General features: G+C 33.7%; 1 protein-coding gene across 3 annotated transcripts; it reads right to left on the bottom strand.

Moving 5' to 3' along the window:
• Window positions 1-573: 573 nt before the first annotated feature.
• On the bottom strand, window positions 574-8,508 carry LOC149791050 (uncharacterized). Of its 3 annotated transcripts, none has more exons than XR_016423915.1 (2): window positions 6,728-8,508; window positions 574-1,150 (listed from the first exon to the last, which is right to left on the bottom strand). XR_016423915.1 is itself a non-coding variant. In XM_089972958.1 (2 exons), exon 1 carries the CDS (start codon window positions 8,207-8,209, stop codon window positions 7,016-7,018), a length of 1,194 nt encoding a protein of 397 aa, XP_089829084.1. In that variant the 5' UTR covers window positions 8,210-8,508; the 3' UTR covers window positions 574-1,150; window positions 6,990-7,015. The 3 variants fall into 3 exon arrangements, 1 of the variants encoding a protein (XP_089829084.1); XR_016423916.1 differs by having other exon boundaries at window positions 8,417-8,508; XM_089972958.1 differs by having other exon boundaries at window positions 6,990-8,508.
• Between the last annotated feature and the right edge of the window lie 18,029 nt (window positions 8,509-26,537).

The following is a 26,537-nucleotide window of genomic DNA, read 5'->3' as shown; positions in this document are numbered from 1 at the left end:
TTATTGTCTATACTCTGTAGTATACTCTATTTACTCAATGTGTATCATTTGTTACTAAAAAAATGAATGAATTTTGCTTCATTATCTTTTTTTATATAAAAAATATACCTTATTCTTCCTTATCACATTTAAACATAGGTCCACTGATATTTGTTCAACCAGTATTTTATCTGATGTACTTGAGCAATTACCAGTACATCTTTTCATCGATATAATTAGTACTACAAAGGGATGAAATCCATATTAATGACATGAATATTTATAACATACTGTAGAGTATGCATATAATTATCATGATATTTCATAGATACATTATAAGAATAACAAAAAGAGATTTTTTTCTAATGGTGTGAGTTTATGTGTTTATCTGTCTCTATCCTCAAAGTTCTATACACTTCTCCTTTCTTTATTGGTAGCCATACTAATTTGAAGTCATCTGTTGAATCTTGCCCTCAAACAGGTGTCAACTTGATTAATCTGGCAAAAAACTCTAGCAATAATTAATTAGTATATAAATAACTACCGAGTCATGTGGTTCTTGTGACAATAGTAATTAAAAACAAAGACAAAATGTTTATTCAGAGGTTTCAATTGATGATGGAATACAGCAGTACTCTTGTTTATGAGGAAGACCAGTCATCAAAAAATGTACAAATTACAATCACCCTGAAACCACCCTCTCTCTTTCTCCAAAACAAGACATGTTTCCATCAGTGTTTTCAATTTGTTAATTAATCTGGAACAGCATACAGTGATACTATTAATGTTCATGAAACTGGAATTCACTAATGGAAAAAATGAAGCCAAGGTGTTTGTCTGGTTTCCTTTTATACTCCAAATTGACTTTATATAAAAAAAGATGGAAAATTTATAAAATTAGTGAATTTGACTTGTACCCCACATCGACTTATAAGCTGAAAAATAGAGTACATGACTTTCTCCAAAGACCAATATGACACCATATTATACCAAACACCAAAATCATGTTTGAACTGAATGTTCGTTGTTTGACACAGTAAATGTTTTGAAGATACGATGATTTTCTGCAGGAAATAATATTTTCCTTGAAGACCCCCAATACATGGAGCAATGTGTCCAATCATAGTTCCGCAGCAATCATACTGTGCATGCAGCTGTAAGTTAGAACTTTCTGAAAAAAAGGAAATGTGTTGTGCAAGTTTAAGAAAATTAGAATTAAAGTTTACGTTTGAAGAAATATTTACCACCAATACTTAATACACCACTAATTAATGTACTGTACTTGCAATTCAATGTTGCTAATAAATTCCATTTGGCTGTGGAAACATGGTCTCCTTAAAATATATCATGATACTCTGTACAATTAATGACAGTATGTCTAACCAGTGATATTGTAGAGGTAATAAGTAAATGAAACTGTATAACTAATGATCATCTATATATTAATGATACTCTCTGTAACTAATGATATTAAAAATGATACTACATATCACTAATACCAAACAAGGATTGATACCAGTATTCAGTAGCACTAATGATCCTCTTTATAGCTAACGATACCATACAAGTAATGACACTCTCTATAACTTATAAGCAAGTAAATGTGATAATCTGTAATGAATGATAATCCATGCCTGTAAATAAATCTCATACTCTATAATAAGTGATACTCTGTAATGGATGATAATCCATGCAAGTAAATAAATCTCATACTCTGTAATAAGTGATACACTGTGCAAGTAAACTTGATACTCTGTAATGAATGATAATCTATGCAAATAAGTAAATCTCATACTCTGTAATAAGTGATACTCTGTGCAAGTAAACTTGATACTCTGTAATGGATGATAATCTTTGCAAGTAAATAAATTTCATACTCTGTAATAAGTGATACTCTGTGCAAATAAACTTGATACTCTGTAATGAATGATAATCTATGCAAGTAAATAAATTTCATACTCTGTAATAAGTGATACTCTGTAATGGATGATAATATATGCAAGTAAATAAATCTCATACTCTGTAATAAGTGATACTCTGTAATGGATGACAATATATGCAAGCAAATAAATCTCACTCTGCACAAGTAAATAAATCTCATACTCTGTAATAAGTGATACTCTGTAATGGATGATAATCTATGCAAGTAAATAAATTTCATACTCTGTAATAAGTGATACTCTGTGCAAATAAACTTGATACTCTGTAATGAATGATAATCTATGCAAGTAAATAAATTTCATACTCTGTAATAAGTGATACTCTGTAATGGATGATAATATATGCAAGTAAATAAATCTCATACTCTGTAATAAGTGATACTCTGTAATGGATGACAATATATGCAAGCAAATAAATCTCACTCTGCACAAGTAAATAAATCTCATACTCTGTAATAAGTGATACTCTGTAATGGATGATAATCTATGCAAGTAAATAAATTTCATACTCTGTAATAAGTGATACTCTGTGCAAGTAAACTTGATACTCTGTAATGAATGATTATGCAAGTAAATAAATTTCATACTCTGTAATAAGTGATACTCTGTGCAAATAAGTAAATCTGATACTTTGTAATGAATGATATTCTGTGCAATTAAATTTTATACTCTTTAACTAATGATAATATATGCAAGCAAATAAATCTCATACTCTGTAATAAGTGATACTCTGTAATGGATGATAATATATGCAAGCAAATAAATCTCATACTCTGTAATAAGTGATACTCTGTAATGGATGATAATCTATGCAAGTAAATAAATTTCATATTCTGTAATAAGTGATACTCTGTGCAAATAAGTAAATTTGATACTTTGTAATGAATGATATTCTGTGCAATTAAATTTTATACTCTTTAACTAATGATAATATATGCAAGTAAATAAATCTCATACTCTGTAATAAGTGATACTCTGTGCAAATAAGTAAATTTGATACTCTAATGATATTCTGTGCAAGCAGGTAAATCTGCAACTTTGTAATTAATAATACTCTGTATCAGCAACAATACTCTGTACAAGTTGTTATGTTGTGGACTTTACTTCATTTTTCTGCACATGATGTTCTATCCATGGCAGCCACTATACATGGTGGAGGAAGAACCCAGGAGAAACCCCAGTAAGAACCACCAACCTACAGATACCTACAGGCAAACTTCTCACATACCTATGTTGGGCAGGCCCAAGAATTGAACCCACGCAGGTGAAATCTCAGTGATCTGTAAAGGCAAGTGCCTTAGACCACTTGGCCACCTGAGGTCCCACTCTGTATAAGTAATAATACTGTATAAGTAATCTTACAGTACAAGTAATTTTGATAACAGTATGACTAATGATACTGTATTAGTCATTTTGATAACAGTATGACTAATGATACGGTATTAGTAAGTTTGATATTCAGTATCACTACTGATACTGTATTAGTCATTTTGATACTCTGTATAATAACTGACTATATCACTAATGATACTCAGTATATCTAATGGTACTCAGCATAAGTAATGACAATGTACATGTAATGATCCCTTTAACACTAATACCACTAAGTAATAACACTGTATGACTTACAATCCTCTATAACTAACAGTGTGATGCTTAATTCAAATAAATGAAGACCGGCCAGTAAAGTCAAATAACCAAGCATTTTATTAAGTCAATCAGTGATGTACTTGCTAGGAACTATCATAACAGCCTTATTCCTTTAAGAAAATTGTTTTATATCATTATGTCAAATGAATGTTTTGGCTGTGTTATAATCTGATGATATGCCTATTTTATATGTCCATGTTGTAACCTGAAGATATGCCTATTTTATATGTCCATGTTGTAACCTGAAGATATGCTTATTTTATATGACTGTGTCATAACCTGGCTATACACTTATTTTACACTTCTGTGTTGTAACCTGGAGATATGCTTATTTTACATGACTTGTAACCTGGAGATATGCATATTTTACATGACTGTTGTAACCTGGAGATATGCTTATCTTATATAGCTGTATTGCAAACTGAATAAATGCTTATTTTTACATGAATCCTTTTTAGCTGAGCTTGCCATTTTTTTTGTGAAAAACATCATCACTGACCTAAATCTTTGTTGTGGAATCACAGATACAAACATGAATGACAAATGTGACCACCCACCCCCCAACATGTCAGCCTTCTAACAAATGGACACTGTGACTTATCTTAACAATACATTACACATTGTTTAAAATGCATATTGGTAATATTCTTGGCCACAAGCAAAATGTTTTGCATGAAAAATCATGGAATTTGCTCTTTATCAACAAAACTACAATCAAATTCTAAAGACAAAACATATTTGAGAAAATAATCTGATAACAAAGTATTTCAACAAATTTTTTTAATATTATTTAAATATATAGCTCTGATGCATAAAACGTTATACTCAACACCTCTTAGCATGTAAAGACACAGTGATCAAGTGCTTTATTCCAGTGTCAATAGTGAAGAACAGAGAACTCACTGACAGAAGTCACAACATGCTTATCAAGTGCTTTATTCAAGTGGAAATCAGTGAAGGAGGGCAGCTAACTGACTGATGTAAAGACAGTGATTTGTAAACATTAAAAACATCACAAATTGATCAAACTGCATTTATACAACTTACTTTATAACCTAAATGACAAATATTTTACAAAGCTATATGTACACGGCTCTCCTAACATAAACCACTATTTCTCATAATAAGATCCACAAATAGCTAGTATTTAAACAGCAAAATATACAATTTCCTTTATCCATGCAAAATATCTAGACCACTCTGCATATTGTGCCTCAAATACATGTATTTCCTAAACCTTGGAAACCAATAATAACTATGCAGATTAAGGGGAAAACACTAGTAGTGGAAGCCTAGAAGAGTGAAAGAAAACTGTCAAATAGGTAGATATGTATCTTACAGGTATAACAATATAAATACCACCAGCTGGATCAGTGGAAAGATTCCAGAAGAAATTTGATATCAGTATCAGAGAATAAAAAATGGCAACATTCCCCACCAACCCAATAGTACAAATGGGCAAAGGTTTTAACCATGAAAAAAAAACAGGGTCATCAGTCCCAAAGTATTCAAGGTGAAATCATGTTATAGACCAAGCATATTCCATAACAAATCTTACAAATGCAGAGAAAAAGGGCATATTCTAGGAAATGGTACCAATGCAGAAGAGAGATAACACCAGCAAGCAAATAACACCAGTACAGAGTCCTACAAGGCCATCATCACCACAGCCTCAATGGGATAATAGAGAACAAATTCCCAGAGGACACTGGAATAAAGAAATCAAACAAGAGGACACCTCCAGAAATTACTCCAGAGAGAGATAAGACTAGGGAAATAGAGATATACCACATAGGAGAAGAGGAAGAAGACGAAGATGAAGAGAACATAATACTATCAACTAGTCTTCAAAGGAACTGTAAGAGCCTGTATATCATACCAAAAAAGAATTACTATAAGAGGGTGATACAGCCGGAAATGACAATACCGCTGAAAATCAAACTGGAAATGGAAATGTTACAACAAAAAGGACCAAGGCAAAGGCCACTCCTGAGGCAATAAAAGAGTTTGAATATATATATATATATATATATATATATATATGTAATACCTTTTCTATTACAGAAGTAGAAAGCTCAACACTCAGATAATTATGTCACACTCATATTCTTAGAATAATTAATAAATAAAACTCTGAAAATTTGTTACAAACAAGTCTTACTTTTAAAAACAATAAAATATATAAAGATATTACCTTATAAAAGGAATTACTACAATTAGAAACACCTAATAAGGGTAAGATTACTGAGGTTCAGAAACTTACTATACCTACTGTAGGGAGGAAGTGCTACGAAACCCAACGAACATTTAGTACAAAAGGGACGGGAGGAGGCTCAAAGACCCTTAGCAAAGAAAACTTGGATGATTAGGAACCCATTATGAGTAGAGGAACCTCAACTTAAAGATAAAAGTTAAAAATTCCAATTTAAAATGAAATTTAAAATTAACATTTTTTATTTCATTTCAATACTTGAAAACTTCTCAAAATTTTATTATCAAAATCTGAGATGAAATTTCAAAATTTAGTTATATATTCAGAATTATAGAGCCTTTTGATATTTAGAATGTTTCATGATGTAAACCAGCCATATGTGCTGTGAAAGATTTGGAGATGCCCACAAATATTCAAAAAGCCCTAGTATTTAAACAATAAAACAAAGAATTTACTGTATCGATTATAAATTACTATACAACTGTATATTGTGACTCAAATATTTCATCAACTTTTGAAACTAATATCTACATAGATTAAATAAACATCTTCAACTTTAATTGCTAAGTGGATAAAAGATAGCAATGGCAAAATCTGTCTGAGTTTCAACGGTGTCATCAACACTGTAGTATAATTTTTTGTTTAAATTTGTAACTCTAACATTTGACAAAGGATTTAAATGAAATTATCCATTAATCATTCGAGTCAGGAATGAATCTTGTACATCAAATTATTTTCTTTCCTTGTCCAAAACTAAAATTGCACAACATATGCACAGTATCAGTATTTTAAATAGAAATTACATTTAATCAAACAATGTTCATTGTTTTTTTATATACTTCAACACATATGATCGATTTGAAAGATCGAACAACAATGAATGATGATCATGACCTTATAAGAAAATGATAAAGAACAGTTGGTGGATCTATCAAATTAGGCTTACTTCTCTTTCATGGTGACTGTAGGTATTGTGTTGTGATGAACTTTCTTATTACCTTCAACAGCTGAAGGTATAAATGACTCAACTTTTGAGGCTCTTGGTGGAAGTTTATTATTTTCCACAGCCATCCTTGAAACAGGAACCAAGTGGTATACTTTTTCTTGACCTTTTGAGTAGCAAAACACCATGTGATGGTGTGCTTTCCACATTCATAAGCCCTTAAAATAAAAAAATAGCACCACAGCTTGTGTCCCATCAAACTTACATCTGAATCATACTGTAAATTGGTGATCATTCAACCTGCAAGTTGGTTTTAAAGATCTCCACGTCTGGGTGTTTACGTTTCCAGTGACTTTTAAGTCCACTTTGCTGTATAAAAGCACAACCACACTGCTGGCATTTGTAGGGACGTTCACCAGAATGCAGTCTTAAGTGTTTCTGCAGCGAACCCTGCTGCCTGAACGCTTTATGACACTGTTCACATCTGAATGGATTTTCATTTGTGTGAATTCTTTGATGACTAGCCATATTATCTTTTCTGCCAAAATGTTGTCCGCAGAACAGGCATGCAAATGGCTTAAGCCCTTCATGGGTTCTTTCATGCTTTTTAAGGTTAGATGTATCATAGAATGATTTGTCACACTTCTGACATTTATAAGGTTTTTCACCACTGTGAATTCTATTGTGAATCTCAATATAGGTCTTGTTCCAAAACACTTTTGAGCAAAACTTGCAATGATAAGACTTTGGTTTTTTAGCTAAATTGGCTGCATTTGCTCTGTCATGAATTTTTTTGTGATTTCGCAGATATATAAGTGTAGAAAGGGACTTTCCACAAATGTCACATTCATATGTTTGAGTTTTTGAATGGAGTCTGCGATGTTTGATCATGTTTGAACAGTCTTTGAACTTCCTCCCACAGATAATGCACTCATACGGTTTTTCGCCACTGTGCGTTCTCATGTGGTTTTGGATGTACGCTTTATTCCTGAAAGCCTTCCCACAAATTTCACACTGTGCAGCCATTTTTAGATCAACTTCTCCCTCTGGTATCTTTACACAGTTTTCTTTCATATGTCTTGTCAATCCACCTTTGCTCATGAAAGAGGCTCCACATTCCTTACAAGAGAAGAGACCCAACTCGTCCTTCTGTATGTCATCTTCACTGGCATGCACCAACCTGTGTTTACCCAATGCCTGCTTGGTCTTAAAACTAAGGTTGCACTGATCACACAAGTGACATTTACAGGGATCTTTTTCAACATCTGCTTTGCTTTCTGTTTGTTCTATTTTAACTACTGCTGGTGAAAGAGAATTTTCTGCAATATTTTCAGAATTTTTTGCAACTGTTTCTGTACCATTTATCTTCCACTCGAGATCAGATGATGTGTGCATATTTTCCGCAGTTTTGGTCACAAATTCTTGAAATGCGATTTGACATGTTACATTATTGCTGGAAGTATTATTATAAACTTTCTTTGGCATCTTTTTTAAGTCTTATCCAAAAGTTTATTTTAATTTCTACACCAGCAAAATGGAGCTTCCTCCTAATTTCGACAATTAGTGATGAATTTATTCCAATTAACGTCACTATCATGGATGCCTAAGTGACGCATCTATTTAAAAACTTTCTGGGATTTTTTATAACTATTTATAAAATGACGGTGTGGAGTACATGCTCATCCTTGTTACCTTTGTATATTTCTTTACTAGAACTAATATCTCAGCAACTCATAATTCTCGATAACTGAGCCCGCCTTTCCATTGAGGTTTATCTACTTCTCCAAATTAAAATAACAGAGGATCGTTTCAAATATAAGAATACATTAAGCGAACCATTCTAGCCATCGGATATGTATATTGCTCGCAAGAACAGAATATCTTTCGTAGCCTCCGGAATAAGACAATCCATGCAAATGATACGGCAGTTAACCTGACCATTGGGTCGTTGAATTCTAACATAATCTGCATAAATTTAAGGCTGCTTCTTCTGCTGCTCCTTCTACTACTACTACTACTCTTTAGTCTTTAATGTAGGTTTGATTTATATAGGCTGGTGGCGGCAAATAGCATTTACAGTAAAAGTCATAAAGGTCATGCATGCACCTTTACTCATCTTAAATTAAATATAAATTGTTGTTTGAAAATAAAATATTAATTATGCTTAAGCAAAGTATAGTCAGTCCTGATTACTGAATGAGCTGCACCTTAAACGTTATCAAGAAACTTCCAGTCCGTTGCTGTCATGCTGTGGACTTGTACAATGGTGGCAGTAGTATATGGGGATACGCTAGACACAACGTCAACTTAATGTTAAAACAGGGGCTTGTACCCTGGAGACAAAGGGGAATCTATCATTGTGGGACTGTCTAGGGACAATGGGAATTTAATGTAGGGAATTTATAATGACAATGTATTGGGACTGTCTAGGGACAAGGGGAATTGGAGAGGGCTGACATCACAGTTCTGGGGATTGTTTCACTAATACTGGTGTAACTTAGGTGGCGCTCTACAGATTTGTACTTTGCATAGGGTTAGGATTTTAAAGAAAAAGAATTTCCCCGAATTTCCTCACTGGTTATACTGGTTATTTAAAAAAGACCTTGTATATCTTAGGTATAATGCAAAGAACCTTTAATTCCCTTTATTTTGGTGTATGATTGATGGGTGTACTATGGGTTATAGAGTATACAGCTTGGCCTTACTTCAGATGTGCACCTTTCAAAAAAGTACTAGCTCTACTTGGTCATTTTCACTTCCTGAACTTCAGAGGTAAATTGTATAAAAAAGAGCCGATAACTTGTTTTACATTTTATATATTTGGTAATTCATTCATGGCACTTTCAGCAGCTGGTATTGTCTAGTCTGGCAAAATTCATTTTCCCTATTTTAATAGCTGCTATGTATAGTGTACTTTAGACTAATTCAGGCTGATTTTTTAACACAAGGGAGCAGTCATTTTAGTTAGCAGTGTGCTTAAATCATGTAAAATTTTCAAAAGTACAATATCCAAAAGAAATATCATCCACATTACATTAATGTAGCATAGAGGTATGCCAACATTCTCTCTGTTGTGCATGTTTTAAATGCGAACTACTTCACCTTACATACGTCACTCTCTCAAAAGTACATATTATCTGGCGAGCGCCCCCTTACGCACAAAGTAGGAAGTTACGCTCATCGTAACTTATGCAAAAGAATGTTTCTCAAAAGTGTACATAAATCTGATGCATCGTTGCAACTGGCACACCTGCCACAACGTTTAATCCTGTGACTCTTTAGGGATAGGAGACAAGAAATTGTCCTTAGTAATTGAAGGGGACAGGTGCCAGTTTTTATGTACAAATTTATTTCTGCAATCAGCGACCTAGTATACAAAATCATTCAAAATCAAATACACAACTGAAGTCATAAAGGTCCATACTTTTAGATACCTATATTAAAACAAAGCAAAAGACTATTATCCACTTGACCAGAGAAGTCAATGGCAGTTCATAGCAAAAGAAGTTTTTGCATCCCAACCCCAAATTTATACTTGCAATTTTCATGTCCAAAGGTCATTTTTGACACCATGTGATGCTCACAGTGCAAACACAAGCCCTTTTCCTACATGACAGTTCTGTAAAACAATGTGTACTAAACAGATTGATGCAATTGAAAATAGTTGTCATCCAAGCCGTTTTTGAGATATTCTACTTGCCCCAAACCCATGTGTTTACTGCTATGGGAGGCTAGCTCTTCTTCCTAGCTGGATATTGGAATTTCATTATCAACATATTGCAGATTAATTATGGAAAGTGTACATGCCTGACATCAATTTCAAGAACAACACAAGTACAAAACACCTAGTTCACAAATATATCCATATCTTTAATTAGTAAACAATAATAGCTGAAAAAGTCACACCATAGCCTTAACTTAAGAAATTTTCCAGGGACCAATTTATGAAACTTTACCCTGCCACCTTAAGAATTTGGCTGCAAATGGTTTATGTCAAAAGTTGTGTACATATCACATATTAAGATATTGTCTAGTAAAATGGTACAAAGAAAAACTTTTTGTGTGCAAACTAAAAATGGTAATACACTTTTAGAAAAGTGACTACTTTGGGGCAAAAAGCACAACATCATTTACACTGTGAGTCATGACTAACTGCATCTCTTGAAAGATTTCAAATTGTTTGCAACCTACAATGTTTTTTGCCTTTGTTTACCACCATAGCATCATGACTGAATACAAATTCCTTCACAATGTTTCATGAATGTCAAGAAGAGATTTGGAAGTTATAAATTTTAGGAGTGAATGACAAATTCTATGTTAGTTTCCAGTGACAAAAGTGAAATGTTTCTAAAAACTCTTCAAGCAAATTTAAAGAAATCACACATTTAAGTAAAGTGCTTTAGAAGTACTTTTAAAACAAGCAGCTCCTAACATTTCATTATCATTCTGGAGATAATTATAGAAGCATCAATGTTGGGTGGGTGGGTGTTTGGGGGTGTAATCACAACTACAGTCTAGCTAACCTAGAGAGATCAAAGTATAATCAATTAACATTAGACCATGCTGGAATATTGATATACTGATGTGTGGGACCCTGTTAAACTTACAAAGTGACATATCAAATAAATTCATTGATACATAGCCACTTAAATTGACCACACATATACAATTACTCAATACAATTTAAAAGAGAAATTTCTTCTCAGACACCAATTCACATAGAACTGACTTTAATGATTTCTGGAGATTAAAAAATCATAGTAAATAATAAGATATGGTATAGAACAAATATTTACAGTGGAAAATTCAGTTCAAGGTAAAAAGCATTTCACCTGCTTGGCTTTTAATAAGCACGTACCATAAAACAACTCCTGCAAAAGCTAAATCTGTCTGTCAAAGTCACTGTCTTGCGGGGGCCCCAAGTGGCCGAGTGGTCTAAAGTGCTCTCTGTTATGGATCACTGCCATTTCACCTCTGTCTGCGTAGGTTCGAGTCTCAGATTCGGCTAATGTGGGTATGTGAGAAAGCTTGCCAGTAGCTTCTCATGGGTCGGTGGTTCTTTCTGGGGTTTTCCCAGGTTCTTCCTCCACCATTAATACTGGCTGCCATGTATAGCCTATCATGTGCTGAAAAATGGTGATAAACCCTACAACAACAACAACAACACTGTCTTGTGCACTTAGATCAGAATGAGTATCTGGATGAGATTGAAGCTATTGTTTCTTTCAGCATGACTAACCAATTAATCATAATCTTTTACCGTGCAAAGAAAGAAAAGAAACAAGTGATATTTATATACTTTTAACATTCAGTAAAAACATAAGATAAGGAGAAACTGTATGCCTATTGTCAAATGCATGAAACTGCCACTTAATTTTAAGCTTTTCCCCCTTTGTTAACTCAACCTAGAAATTTCAAGATTTATACATAACACTGAAACATTTCCTATTATCACCTAAGTGTGAGATATGAATCTCTTCTATCAATGTCTCAGTGGGGTCATGAAGGTAGAAACTAAGTCGGCGTGTTGAACTTTCATTCTTCTCACCAAAATATAGCAAGCAATATACGATATGCATCACTGTTTCTAAGACCCTTCCACTGGTGACATTCAATTTTCACAACAGTATGTTTATGTATGATTCCTCTGAATTCTATCTGCTCCTGTGGAGTTAAATTACTTTTAAGAATACATGTTGACATGTTATGCAATTGTTTCTGTGTGTCTGTATTGAAATGTGAATAATATTCATAAAAATAGAGGTGCAAACCTTGACAACTACAGAAAGAGCAAGACAATGTATTACGGTCACTGTTTTTTCCCCATATTTAGTAAGTTAATCGAAAATATGCTACTTTGTCATGATGTAAACAGTTCTCACACTGTGGTACAAAGCACAGTTACCTCCCTCTGCAAAGAGCACTACATACAACACTAAGTGATATATGGAAAGAGGAAGGAAATATAATGAAGATAATGCATAAATATTACTTAAATATACACAAAGAAACAGAAAAGTATAATAGATAAGGCTGACTGCACCAGTAAAAATTATTAGTTTTCCTCAAGGGGTCAGGGGCCAGTTTTTATGTACAAATTTAACTCTGCAATCAGTGACCTTGTATAAAAAAGTCATACAAAATCAAATACAGAAGTGAAGTCATAATGGTCCATATTTTTGGATACCTATATTAAAACAATGCAAAAGACTACTATCCACTTGACCAGAGAAGTCAATGGCAGTTCATAGCAAAAGAAGTTTATGCATTCCAACCCCAAATTTATACCGGCAATTTTCATGTCCAATTTAGGACATATTTGATGCCATGTGATGCTCACAGTGCAAACACAAGCCCTTTTCCTAGATGACAGTTCTGCAAAACAGTGTGTAGTAAACAGGTTGATGTGATTGAAAATAGTTGTCATCCAAGCCATTTTTGAGATATTCTACTAATTGCCCCAAACCCATGTGTTTACTGCTATGGGAGGCTAGCTCTTCTTCCTCACTGACTATTGGTATTTACTATCAACATACTGCAGAGTAACTATGGAAAGTGTACATGCCTGACCTCAATTTCAAGGACAACACAAGCCTAAAACACCTAGTTCACAAATATATCCATATCATTAATTAGTAAACAATAATAGCTTAAAAAGTCACCATAGCCTTTTTAGTTAAGAAATTTTCCAGGGGCCAATTTATGAAACTGTACGCTGCCACCTAAACTTCCAACAGGAATTGCAGCTTCTCAGAAAAGAACGCCATCTTATCTTATGACCGCAATACCAGAGGTAGATTCACAATCTAGTAAATTGTCTTAGGGGAAAATTTAGTACCTAAGAGACAAAATTATGACAAACTATCAGAAGCTCTATTCTAGCCACACCACTACAATTAGAGAGAAAACTACAGACAAAATATACACAAGTAGAAAGATATTCTTAACAATTTACAATGGACACAGAAATATAATAGGTTACTAACAGCATTGGAAAGTAAATGCAGTTAGCAATTCATTAATAATAGCAAAATGAAAGACAATTTATTCGATATATAATTTGAAAAAAAATTGTGCACCTTATCTATGGCATCTTAATGGAGATACCCAGACAACTTGTACAGATCAAGGCATCTTAAAGGAGATACCCAGACAACTTGTACATACCATGGCATCTTATTGGAGATACCCAGACAACTTGTACAGATCAAGGCATCTTAATGGAGATACCCAGACAACTTATACATACCATGGCATCTTATTGGAGATACCCAGACAACTTGTACAGATCAAGGCATCTTAATGGAGATACCCAGACAACTTGTACATACCATGGCATCTTAATGGAGATACCCAGACAACTTGTACATACCATGGCATCTTATTGGAGATACCCAGACAACTTGTACAGATCAAGGCATCTTAATGGAGATACCCAGACAACTTATACATACCATGGCATCTTAATGGAGATACCTAGACAACTTGTACATACCATGGCATCTTAATGGAGATATCCAGGCAACTTGTACATACCATGGCACCTTAACGGAGATACCCAGACAACTTGTACATACCATGGCATCATAATGGAGATACCCAGATAACTTGTACATACCATGGCATCTTAATGGAGATACCTAGACAACTTGTACATACCATGGCATCTTAATGGAGATACATAGACAACTTATACATACCATGGCATCTTAATGGAGATACCCAGATAACTTATACATGCCATGGCATCTTAATGGAGATACCCAGATAACTTGTACATACCATGGCATCTTAATGGAGATACCTAGATAACTTGTACATACCATGGCATCTTAATGGAGATACCTAGATAACTTGTACATACCATGGCATCTTAATGGAGATACCTAGACAACTTATACATACCATGGCATCTTAATGGAGATATCCAGGCAACTTGTACATACCATGGCATCTTAACGGAGATACCCAGACAACTTGTACATACCATGGCATCTTAACGGAGATACCCAGACAACTTGTACATACCATGGCATCTTAACGGAGATACCCAGACAACTTGTACATACCATGGCATCTTAACGGAGATACCCAGACAACTTGTACATACCATGGCATCTTAACGGAGATACCTAGATAACTTGTACATACCATGGCATCTTAACGGAGATACCTAGACAACTTGTACATACCATGGCATCTTAATGGAGATACCTAGACAACTTATACATACCATGGCATCTTAATGGAGATACCCAGATAACTTGTACATACCATGGCATCTTAATGGAGATACCTAGACAACTTATACATACCATGCAATCTTAATGGAGATACCTAGATAACTTGTACATACCATGGCATCTTAATGGAGATACCTAGACAACTTGTACATACCATGGCATCTTAATGGAGATACCTAGACAACTTATACATACCATGGCATCTTAATGGAGATATCCAGGCAACTTGTACATACCATGGCATCTTAACGGAGATACCCAGACAACTTGTACATACCATGGCATCTTAATGGAGATACCTAGACAACTTGTACATACCATGGCATCTTAATGGAGATACCCAGACAACTTGTACATACCATGGTATCTTAATGGAGATTGAAGTGGAGAAATTGCTCTTACAATGAAGACAATTGTAAATTCTTGAAAAAAATATACCAACTGAAAAAAGGAAAGTATGATGACATAAGATGATACTTCTCTGTGTCCCCCCTTCCAATATTTTGTGTAAGATATAATTAGTCAAATGGAATTAAGTGCTACTTTCTGTAAATCAGGTGTAATTATAAAGTGTAATCATGCATAGAATTTATGTATTTTATTTTTCTATGATCACTATTAATCTACAGTATTATCACCATTATACTAAACATCGCCTTGCACGTAGTTCACAAATTATAAACTGTGTTTCAAAATTGTCTCAGTAGCATAAGTCTGATAATCTTTCCACTTTCATTGACAAGGCTATCAAATATCATTTCATCATCATTGTCTTCATTGTCATCACTATCATCTATAAGGAAACTTTTCATCAATGTCCTTGTTGTGCAGTTTGAGTACAGCTATGATAATCTTCACACATTTTGGAGGGACTGGATGGGTAGGTGTCCTCCTGTTTTATGGAAACACCTATAAATGCAAGAAACAAAGCTATACATTCATAAGAATAAAGATAAAACAAAATTTCACTTGATATTGTTCAATCAAAATGAGTTACAGTTATGCTTGTAAATGTTATACCTTGTAGTTTGTAATTAGAATAGGCATGACATATTGTTGCAGAAATAATAAAATCTTTATTTACAATTTAGGTACAATTATTTCAAAATTAATCTCCTGACATAAACCTTTAATAAGATCATTTAGATCAATTGTAGGACTCGTGTTACTAATGATACAAAAAATGGAAACCAGTCTAGAAAGGGTGGTGATCAAATAGAGTATGTATAGGTTTGGCAGTCCAGGATTGGTTTATAAGGGAAGTTAGAATGTAGTAACAGAGTATCCCTAGGGATGAAAGACTGAGAGTCAATAGTCCCCTTGGTGTCAGAACTGGTGGTCAGGCTAAGTAAAAACCAAACTTTGGTATCAAAACTGGAGATCAAATTAAAAGTATGAGTGTCCTTGAAGCACAAATGAGTGTAAAGGGAAACACTTAGTAAATATAATCTTTTTCGAGCTAATCATAGCTTTAATGAAAAGAAACAGAGACTTATTGATGTAATTTCAGTGCTTTTGCAGACTTGAGTTTGGAAAATGCAGTACTGAAATCATCTTCAGTCTCTTTAGCACATAATTGAAACCACATGTTTCAAACACATGAAGATACAACAAGACACTGCTGTTCATATGGTTTCCTCTACACAGAAGCTGTCATCAAGGCTGTGTCTATACTGATAATTATAGGTTTGCTGATGGCTGCTAGAAAAATGAAGTTATTTAATTTTTCATATCATGGTGTTTGCATAGCTTTAATTTGGGAACTGAATTAGTAATGTAAGTCTTATAGAGAAAATGAGCCATACAGTGGTTCCACATATGCATGTACAATTAATATTACCATTAATGCAAAATTATGGTTTTATTTGTGGATAACAAACAAGATGATTGCATTTTGTAACTTCTGAGACACTTAAGTGGGATATGAACTCACTTTCCGATATGACAACTGTTGCCATGAAACAGGAGGGGATGAAGTGTAAATTTAATTATGTTGTAATACATGCACATGTAGATGGTCACCTTGTCCTTTTACTCATTCACTGCATAATATGACAAGACTGGTAATATTGAAATGGAATTCAGCGATTTCTTTCTGACATTAAGGCGTATTATTTCATGTATTTCTTAACATCAGTTACTAATTAAGGTAAATACAATAACCTTTACGTAAATCTTGATTTTAATCCTTCAAATGCCTGCTCCACAGCAGCTCTAGTTTTTGTGTGGACATCATTATACCGCTGTTCTACCACTGACCTTGATTTGTATATGGGCGTAATTAGCCAAGGTAATTGTGGGTACCCTGAATCCCCAACAAGGCACTCATTTCCATGGTTCTCCATGTGTTCACTCAAACCAAACTACTGTATCATTTAAAAAATAAATCATGCACAGATCCAGGCCATTTTCAAACTAAGTTGATAGATCTGAAGCATATATATTGTTACGACTCAGTAGTCACAAAGTTAAGCAACAGAAAAAAACAAAACCAACAAGTTTGATAAAACTTAACAAACAATTTAATTATCAAAGTTATAAATGAATAAAGTGACATAGCACAACCAATTGAAGCCACATATTTTCTCGAAACATCGATATCCCATCAGTAACTGAGAAAATACACCATAGGCACAATTTAAAGCCATATTATTGAGATTATTATTACTAATCGTCAACACAGGCATAAACATCAATTATAAAACCCTTGCAATATAATATGCTCAAGTCTTGTTGACCAGACTTAACTAAAGATATTCTGTACACATTACAGCCAGGAATTAGAATTATACAAATTAGATACAATCATGCACCAGAAGTTATAAAAAATATATATAAACATAGAGAGAGAGAGAGAAAGAAAGAGAGAGAATTATAAATATACACCAGACAGAATGGAAAGTGCATGGAATATGGACTGGTATATGCAGGCAAGGTGAAGGGTGCCATTTACACATGCAGCTTGGTTCAAGTCTCTGTAAATTACAAATTAAAAATTCTCTACCTGCATGATGGAATTGTTAGTATTATATATATATATATATATATATATATATATATATATATATATATATATATATATATATATATATTGCATCAGACAATGTCCACTACAATTAAAAAAGACAATTTCAACAAGTTTTTTCAGATGAAATTAATATTTCCATATAAATAATCAATAACTAATAAGGTTTCTTAGTTACAATATATGACATTTAATACTGTCTCATGGATTATACTGCACATGCATCCAGGTAAAAGTTTAAAACAAAATGCATATATCAAACATACCTCAAACAATATGCAATATAAATACCCAACAAAGCCAGCTTATGCCAGTAATGTCCATCTGTCAGTTGCCTCCTGCAAGTTTTATAAGAGTTATTGACTTCAGTACATGACCAAATCTTGTGAATGCAACTAGTTTCACATTTTTCTTAATCCATTACCTTCATGAATGTTATGTTTATCATCTTAAGATATGAAAAGAAACAAATAACTTTTTGCTACAGAAACTGTAAATCATTTACTTCTTAACCTTGTAGATTAATGCAATATTAAATAAACTGACACCATTTTTGAGTGCAACTAAGTCCTGCATCTTATCACAGATTTTAATGAAATTTTGTTAATATTGTACACACCACCTGAATATCATCATATTTATTGATTATTATGATTATTAATACAGTATTAATGAATGTTTTAGAGAGGAGACTGACCTGCATCCTGGCTCTATTATTGTGTCATGGCATTTTATATAATGTTGTTTGCTTGAAAATAATTACTCATTCTTGCATTAACATCTGAAGCAGAATCAGACTTATTGTTGTATTCAGTTTTTAATTTTGTTGGCATTATTATTCACTGTGCTCAATATTATTATTAGACTAAAATATTAATTTGGAATTATAATGACTACATGCACCTGAACACATTCAATTTTGGAACTTATTTAGAACAACACTGGAATTTGATTGGAACTTCATACGTTTGGACTTGTGATAGAATTTTTAAGACTGTTTGGGATTTAATTCACAATGCTGGAACTTCTTTTTAAATTTTCACTTTGCATCGAAGGGACATAAATTATTTGTTGAATTTTACAAAACCTGATGGTTTTCGCTCTTTTATGTTGAATATGTAAGACCGTAGATTGATAACTATAGTTTCATGAAACACATATCTTTCATGAAGCACATATCAGAGAAAAAACTGCATGGTGTTAATTGTAGTGGTCAATGGGCCCATATCTGCTATATGATTGACATAAGCTCCTCTAATGGACAGTCAACAGAGATTGGGTAACCAAGCCTGGTGTTGAATTGAGTGGTCAGTGGGCCATTGTGATGTCTGCTAGCAGCAGAGAGGGTGAACAGACCACTTGCTTTAAAGTCCATTTATTAACATAAAACCTCATACGAAAAAAAAATGAAAATAAAAGGTCAGTAACGTCAAAAAACCGAAGCCTCTAACTTACTGAGAGTTTCTCTAATTGGGTTATTTTATTTTTGTCGTTTGTGTTTTTCAAAATTTGTGTTTATCTGTCGAGACACTTTTTTTGTGGTCGCTCCCCCTCTGCTGCTGTCTTTTTATTTAACGATTGTATCAAGATCTATACGATATTGCGATCAAGGATCGTGTAAATTTATTGTTATAAATCAGTGTGGAGCAGAATGTGCTTTTGAAAAGAGGTTTTTGAACTTTATCATGTCCATGTTTCCTGAACACCAAATCTGATGAATATTTCGTAGAGTATGTGTATCGACTCTATTAAACACAACTTACATATTACAGTTATCTCTGATCACTTTAGGTATTTGTTTATATCGCTGAATAACATAAATCACGTCTGTGCTTTTGTGTCAGCCTTGAGAAAATATTCTTGCTGGATTTGATTGTTTGTCCAGCGTTACGTTGTCATACATGACTAAATTATTAATAAATCCATTGAGGTCATCTACAGATATGTCTTCATCAATATCGGTGACAAAATCAATACTATCATTACCATCTGTGTCCAACAATCTTGCATTTTCATTAAAATGTTTAGTACATCGTGACATCTCTGATCATCAACTGACGGAACCACTAAATATAACTCATCCCATTAGAGCCATCTCATTATCAAATTAAGTAATAATTGCGTCTTACCAGACCCAGATGGACCTATGCTAATTGCTCTGATAGAATTTGGTAGCGCTGTGTGATGTTTTACTAGGTCTTGCTTTCGTATCGCTGAGAAATCAATGACATCCATGTTATGCAACGATAATAAATAATATGGAATTATATTATAGAGCATCAACACCCACAAGTGGATTAACAACAATAATAACAAAAAATAATAAGCGTGCACTTACAGGCAAATGTGTGAAATGTGGTACAAATAAATATAAATTTATTTCGTCTCGTATGAAGATAGGTGGTGATATCACTACTTCAGTAGGAAAATTACCAGGAACTACATGGGCTAAATATCCAGGAGAAAAACATCTTCCAGGATATAATTATTGTGGTCCTGGAACTCGATTTGATATCCGACTTGATGAGCGAGATCAGGCAAGACCTGGAGAGTATCCAATAAATTAAATTGATCAAGCATGCCAAGTTCATGATGTAGCTTATAAAAATCCAGATCTGCAATAACGACATAATGCAGATGTGACGTTGGTTCACTCGTTAAATTCCATAAATAAATAAGAAATCTTTTAGAGAATCATTAGCTAATTAGTTGATAAGATCTGCGAAGAAAGGTAAACTAGTGCTAGGGGCTGGTAATTAATCATCCGATTATTAAAATAATGGAAACGATTTAGTATAGTCCAAGAGGATATTAGAGGGGTAGAACAGCGATTAGCAAACTTGCTGATGCAGTAAATGTTACACGTTCTGTTTCTGCAAAATGGTTAGAGCGACAGGCAATATGGCAAAATTAGCTACCACCACCTAAAATATTCAGCATCCACATTTTGATGTCAGCACTCCTAATGAAGTTCATGAAGCAGATATTTTATTTTTTCCGCACGATACTATTAAAATTGGTAGACGTCAATCACGTACATACAAATACGCGTTGACTGTCGTTGACGTTGCAAGTAGATATAAGGAAGCAGAGCCGTTATCAACTAAAACATCAGCTGAAATTGTATCTGCTTTTGCGATGGCCACAGTTACTACAGGTTGATCCTGGCAAGGAATTTCTTGGTGCAGTATCATCTCTGATGAATAAACATAACGTCAAAATTAGACGAGGGCATACTGCACTTCTTCGGGATCAGGCAATTGTTGAACGATTATTTTAATACCAGTATGCAAAGGAAATAATGCAGAAAGATATGAAATCTCGCGAATGGGATGCAAGATTACCAAGTGTAATAGATGCATTAAATAATCAAATTACAGGAGCAATTTCTACGAAACCCATTAATGCAATTACACAATAAACATATACCAATACAACAACATGGCTTTTCAAAATAACCGGTACTAGGTAATGTCACTGTAAGATATATGAACCTGGTGAACTTAAAGGTGGTAAAAAAAAGCGACTGATCCTATTTGGAGATATTACGATTCATACAATTTCCTTTCATGATAAGCTTTACGGGTAGACCTGCAATCTACAGATTAGATTCAACTGCTCCTCAATGTGGATTTGTACGGGAACAGTTACAAGTAATTCCTGAAGATACACAATTAACACCACATTCACATTTGTAAACTAGCACCTCGACGTCGATAACAGGTCAGCAACACATTTTAACCTGTATGACCAAAATTACTATTAATTCTCTCTACGTTAAATTGTCTTTGATTATTATTTGAATACTGCCACAACATTATTGTGTTACATCTCGCACAATGATTATTTTTCTGTTGTTTCAATGTCATGATAAATTCAACATCGAGATCAAAGTCGCGCTTATTTTTATTTTTTTGTCACACTGTTTATAACTATTTTTTTTGTGTGTAGCTTATTATGTGTTTCAGTGAGTCAGAAAATCAGTATCAGCGTTGACTGAAATACTGGAATTGATGCCGGCGTGATAAGCTGGCTATGTAAGAGTACTGGAAAGATCATTTGTTTCCATGCTGAACATGTTACTCTGCTTGTTTGACATTATTTTTATCTATAATTTTACCAAATGTGTGAACAAAGAATCTAGAATGTGTGTATGTGATTTGGACTTTTAACGTGGCTTTTAAAAAAATCTGTCATATCACTACGATGTCTGCAATGTGGCAGTTTATAGTGATGTCTAGCACGCATTTAGCGTGATATCCAACCCAATCACATTATCCTGACTCAAGGTAGACCTGACAAAAAACCAACGAAGTATATAATTCTGATTGATAGCATCTAGTCGTCTTTACGTGCAGATTAAACTGTTATGAAATATAAGAAATATGTTAATCGACAACGGACACTAAAACTAAGATGATTTTGACATTTTGTGACATTTAGCTTCATAGTCTTTGTAGTCTGGTTTTCTTCCATTTTTCCAAATCTATCACAGTCAGATTTGTTCCGGTGATCTTTTTATATTTTATCTTTGCAATTGCTATGTCCCGTTTATGTATGTGCTCTTCATTTTCTGGATAAATGTGGGGTATTTTTGTCGAGAAACGTTAATTTATGTTCGCTGCAAGATATTTTTCATTATCGCTTGCATTTAAATCCAGTTCTTTCTGCTCTTGCGACTTAAAGGTCACTTGCCACCTATATAGTACAAACGTGTGATATTATTATAGTTATAAACAAAACGCATTGGTTATGCATAAACACCATTAAAATGTTTAATTAGACTTAAAACGCCACTTTATAAAATGAAAAAAGTATTCGGCAATCTCAGTAAACAATCGGTAGTTTCGGGTGTCAAAACCGGATATGACGTACATTTATCCCTTCTATTCAACCTAGCCATTCAAGTGCTTAATTTCCCCACGTAAATATCTATGTGATACAGCGTACGATCGTGGTTTTGTACAGCAAATATGGTGCACTGTGTTGCATTCGGATGTAACCAAAAGAGTGATGATGGGAAAAAGAGTTCTTTCTTTTTCCGATAAACCATGTTTACCAGAAAAAAGTGTATTTAATCTGTGGGATCGAAATGGGGAGGGATGGGAATGTTGTATCATTTATGCCGGATTGTAGTGAATTTGGCCCAAAGACAATTCGGCCTAATTCGAAATACAGTTCGGCCAAACTTAACAATAGTTTGTACGTTCTTTTTCTTCAACAAAAAAGTAGATGCTATGTATAATAGGTTTTAGGTGAGAAAAAAAAACTAAATTTAAACAAACTATTTTGATATTCTTTGAAAGACAATAATCATACTTCGTAACGTACATATTTATGAGAGAAAACACAAACTGACATATCTTGCTTGTTCTAATTAAAATATTCATATACATTTTTTATGCTAACAAAAATATGTATCTGCACAACGACATTCTCAATTTAAGTCTTCCGGTCAAATTATCAATAATCCTTTTTAAAAAATAAATACTTAACAGATAATAGTCTGCATAATACGTATACATTTTGCTAAGGGTAGAGTACATCAGATATTATAACAAATATACTTAATTTTAGGCTTCACGTTGTAACACAGCTGCATACAATACATACTAGGTTACACATGAGAGAGAGAGAGAGAGAATAATGTTGAGCATTTTGTCAATATTTAGTTGCTGCAATATGAAGCTCTTACCAGTTAATTTTATTGTTTTTATTTTTCAAGTTGTCTTACTGTTTTCGCGCGTAAATTGAAAGCTTGTCATTGCTGGTCAATATCGTCAATCATATTTGCTCCATTATTCCGTACAAATTAGAAAGGAAATAATTTTGTGTTTAATTTGTGCCCACCCACCCCCACCCCGCGGTACAAAATAAATTGATAAACATACACTTGTTTGAAAATAACATGAAAGAAATTAACGTTGCATTGTTATCATATAGTCCTTTTTTCATCATGCGAACATTATTTTAAAAAAATATATATCCAAGAAATCCATAAATCCATATATGTAGCGAATGCCGGCTTGCGTATGCATCCTTTGTGTGGTGTGTATCGCTTATGTCAAATAACAAAATCGCAAATGAGACGAAAGTATCACCGGATTGCTTGGAGGCACCTGCCATTTACGCATGATAAGTTACTTGTGCAAACTGACCCAGATTGTATTGTATCCAGGTTGACTATAAGTCGGTATCTCGCAAAATAAATAAAACAATCATTATTTTAAAATACATTCAATGTGAGTGCAAATGATAATCTTTTTGCTAGCATGGGTTACAAAAGTATTATTAAAGCAAGTTATTATTGTGTTTAATATTTGCCCTGCAAACATCAATTATGATTACGTATGGCAAACAAATAGAAGCCCGGGTGATAAACAGGATATCAAATACATAGGTTATTTTATTACAATGCAAATCAACCCCGGAAAATTTACTTTGGTATTTTTTTAGTGTGCCGATTTTTTCTTCTGAAGTCGGCCGACAAAAGAAAGTCAAGTTTGGTTCCCTTGGATTCTTTAAGTGTGCCGATTTCTTTCATCTTTTTTAAAAAAAAATATAAAGTCTGCCGACACAGGGAAGCCAGCATTGATTCTTTTTACCTGTATTAACGGGAATTTTCAAAATAAATTGAAACAATGGAACAGTTTTGAAAGCGAGACAGTCTAGTGCATCGTGCACGCATACCCATATAAGGCTGAACAATAAATTAGTTTTCATTAGCATCATCTAAAATATTCCCTATCCATAGTTTAAAGTGTTTTATTTTTTGACAACAAGAAGCATGTACTTCGTCTTGTAGGGATAAATGTACGTCATTTCCGGTTGCGTCCTCTATAGGTGGGAAGTCGTAACTAAGGGGAAGTAACAGCGTTGTATACTTCTATTTCGAGTAATTAAATTATTATTTGTTCTTTACGCTTGATAATTTTTTGGGTTTTTTTTTGTGCGAGTATAACTATTTTTAATCATGTAATGCAAATCTGATATAAATAGGAAAATGTTGGAGTATGGCCGGTGACCTTTCATTGGTATTTACGTAACAGAAAACAAAAATGTAAGAACGTGGTAGTGAATATTTTGAAATGAAAGAATGGAAAACTCTGCAGATGAAGACAATAATATGGTAGATGCGCAAGTCCAAACAGAAGTTGATAACACTGTAAATCATGCTAGTGGTTTGAACATCAAAGCATTGAGCACACTAATATTAAATAGGTGGAATTATTCAGCGGTTTTGGTTACAACTTGGACTTTGTAAGGATATATACAAGAGATGAGTAGAGAAATATAATCGATGATGTATGGATTCAATTCAAAAGAGAAATACTGTGTTTTGGTTTAGTTAAGGATTGTCATAAGCAATGGCAAGTAACATTTAAACAGTTAGTATGACAGAAACAACTGTTGAGGAGCGACAACGAGAACTCACTCCTACCATCACAAATACCTTTCAGAAGAGAGTATCCAGATTAAGAGACACAGCTAAAGCAGTCCAGCACGTGCAAATCGCAAAGCACAATATCTGAAAGAAAAACAAACTACATTCCCAATTGAACATAATATTTTTCAAAGGCAACCATTATAGGTATCTAAGAATATAATGCTGCATGACATCGGTCGTACAAATTTACATCTTAGAAATGATGAAATATGTAGAAACTAAAATGCCTTCATTTCTTTAAATAAATCATCAAAGAGAAAACTTGTAACTGAAACATCGTAGTTAAAATAGAACAGATGATTTCAATGTTTCATACGACACAAGAAAAATCATAACTAATATGAAGTATTCGTATCCACTACTGTTTCTTTTAAGAACCATTTCTATTTCTTCATTGGCATGGAAGTCAACAATGTCTGCTTGCCACCGGCATTAACGTGAAATACAATTACATTTCTGTATGGCAAACTCTCTTCCAGATTTCATGTTTAGTGTGTAAGTAGATTTCGAGGTTAAGCATTCTTCAATAGAGCACATGTATCATGTGCCATCTTCATGTAGTATGGCAATACAGTTTTATTAACTCTGTAGTTGAGGATCTAGAGGTGAAGGCAATTGACGCGTTTTGTTCTTTTCAGTTACTGTAGTAGTAGGGTGTTCCAGAACCAGCAGTACTATCAAAAGGAGTATAAAGTAATATTCTTATAATGGCATTTTTAATTTCTCAGTGCTTATCTTTTTATTTTGTTTCTTGTACGTGGGCGACAGCACAAGCCAAAAGGATGGTAAAAATAAGTTTAATAAGTGGGACTTATGCGTATTTTCGACTGATTTGGTATATTCAGTATTGGACATCTAAAGGCGAAATGAGGCATACGTGCAATGGGGCGAAATGGAACATAAAACGGATATCTAAGGGAGTATTGGGACATATGGAAAGTGGGATATCGATAGGCATAATGGCATATATTAAGGCGAAATGGAAAATCGTCGAAATGTGACATTTATATGAGAAATGGTGAATCTATGTTGAAATGAAACATGTAATAGAAACGGCACTAACAAATGAAAATTGGCAAGAGTGAATTAAATACCGCT

The sequence above is a fragment of the Sinohyriopsis cumingii genome, chromosome 10 (assembly GCF_028554795.1).
Source record: "Sinohyriopsis cumingii isolate HCF-2022 chromosome 10, ASM2855479v2, whole genome shotgun sequence".
NCBI classification, from domain to species: domain Eukaryota; kingdom Metazoa; phylum Mollusca; class Bivalvia; order Unionida; family Unionidae; genus Sinohyriopsis; species Sinohyriopsis cumingii.
This window is presented reverse-complemented; position numbering and strand designations above follow the sequence as displayed.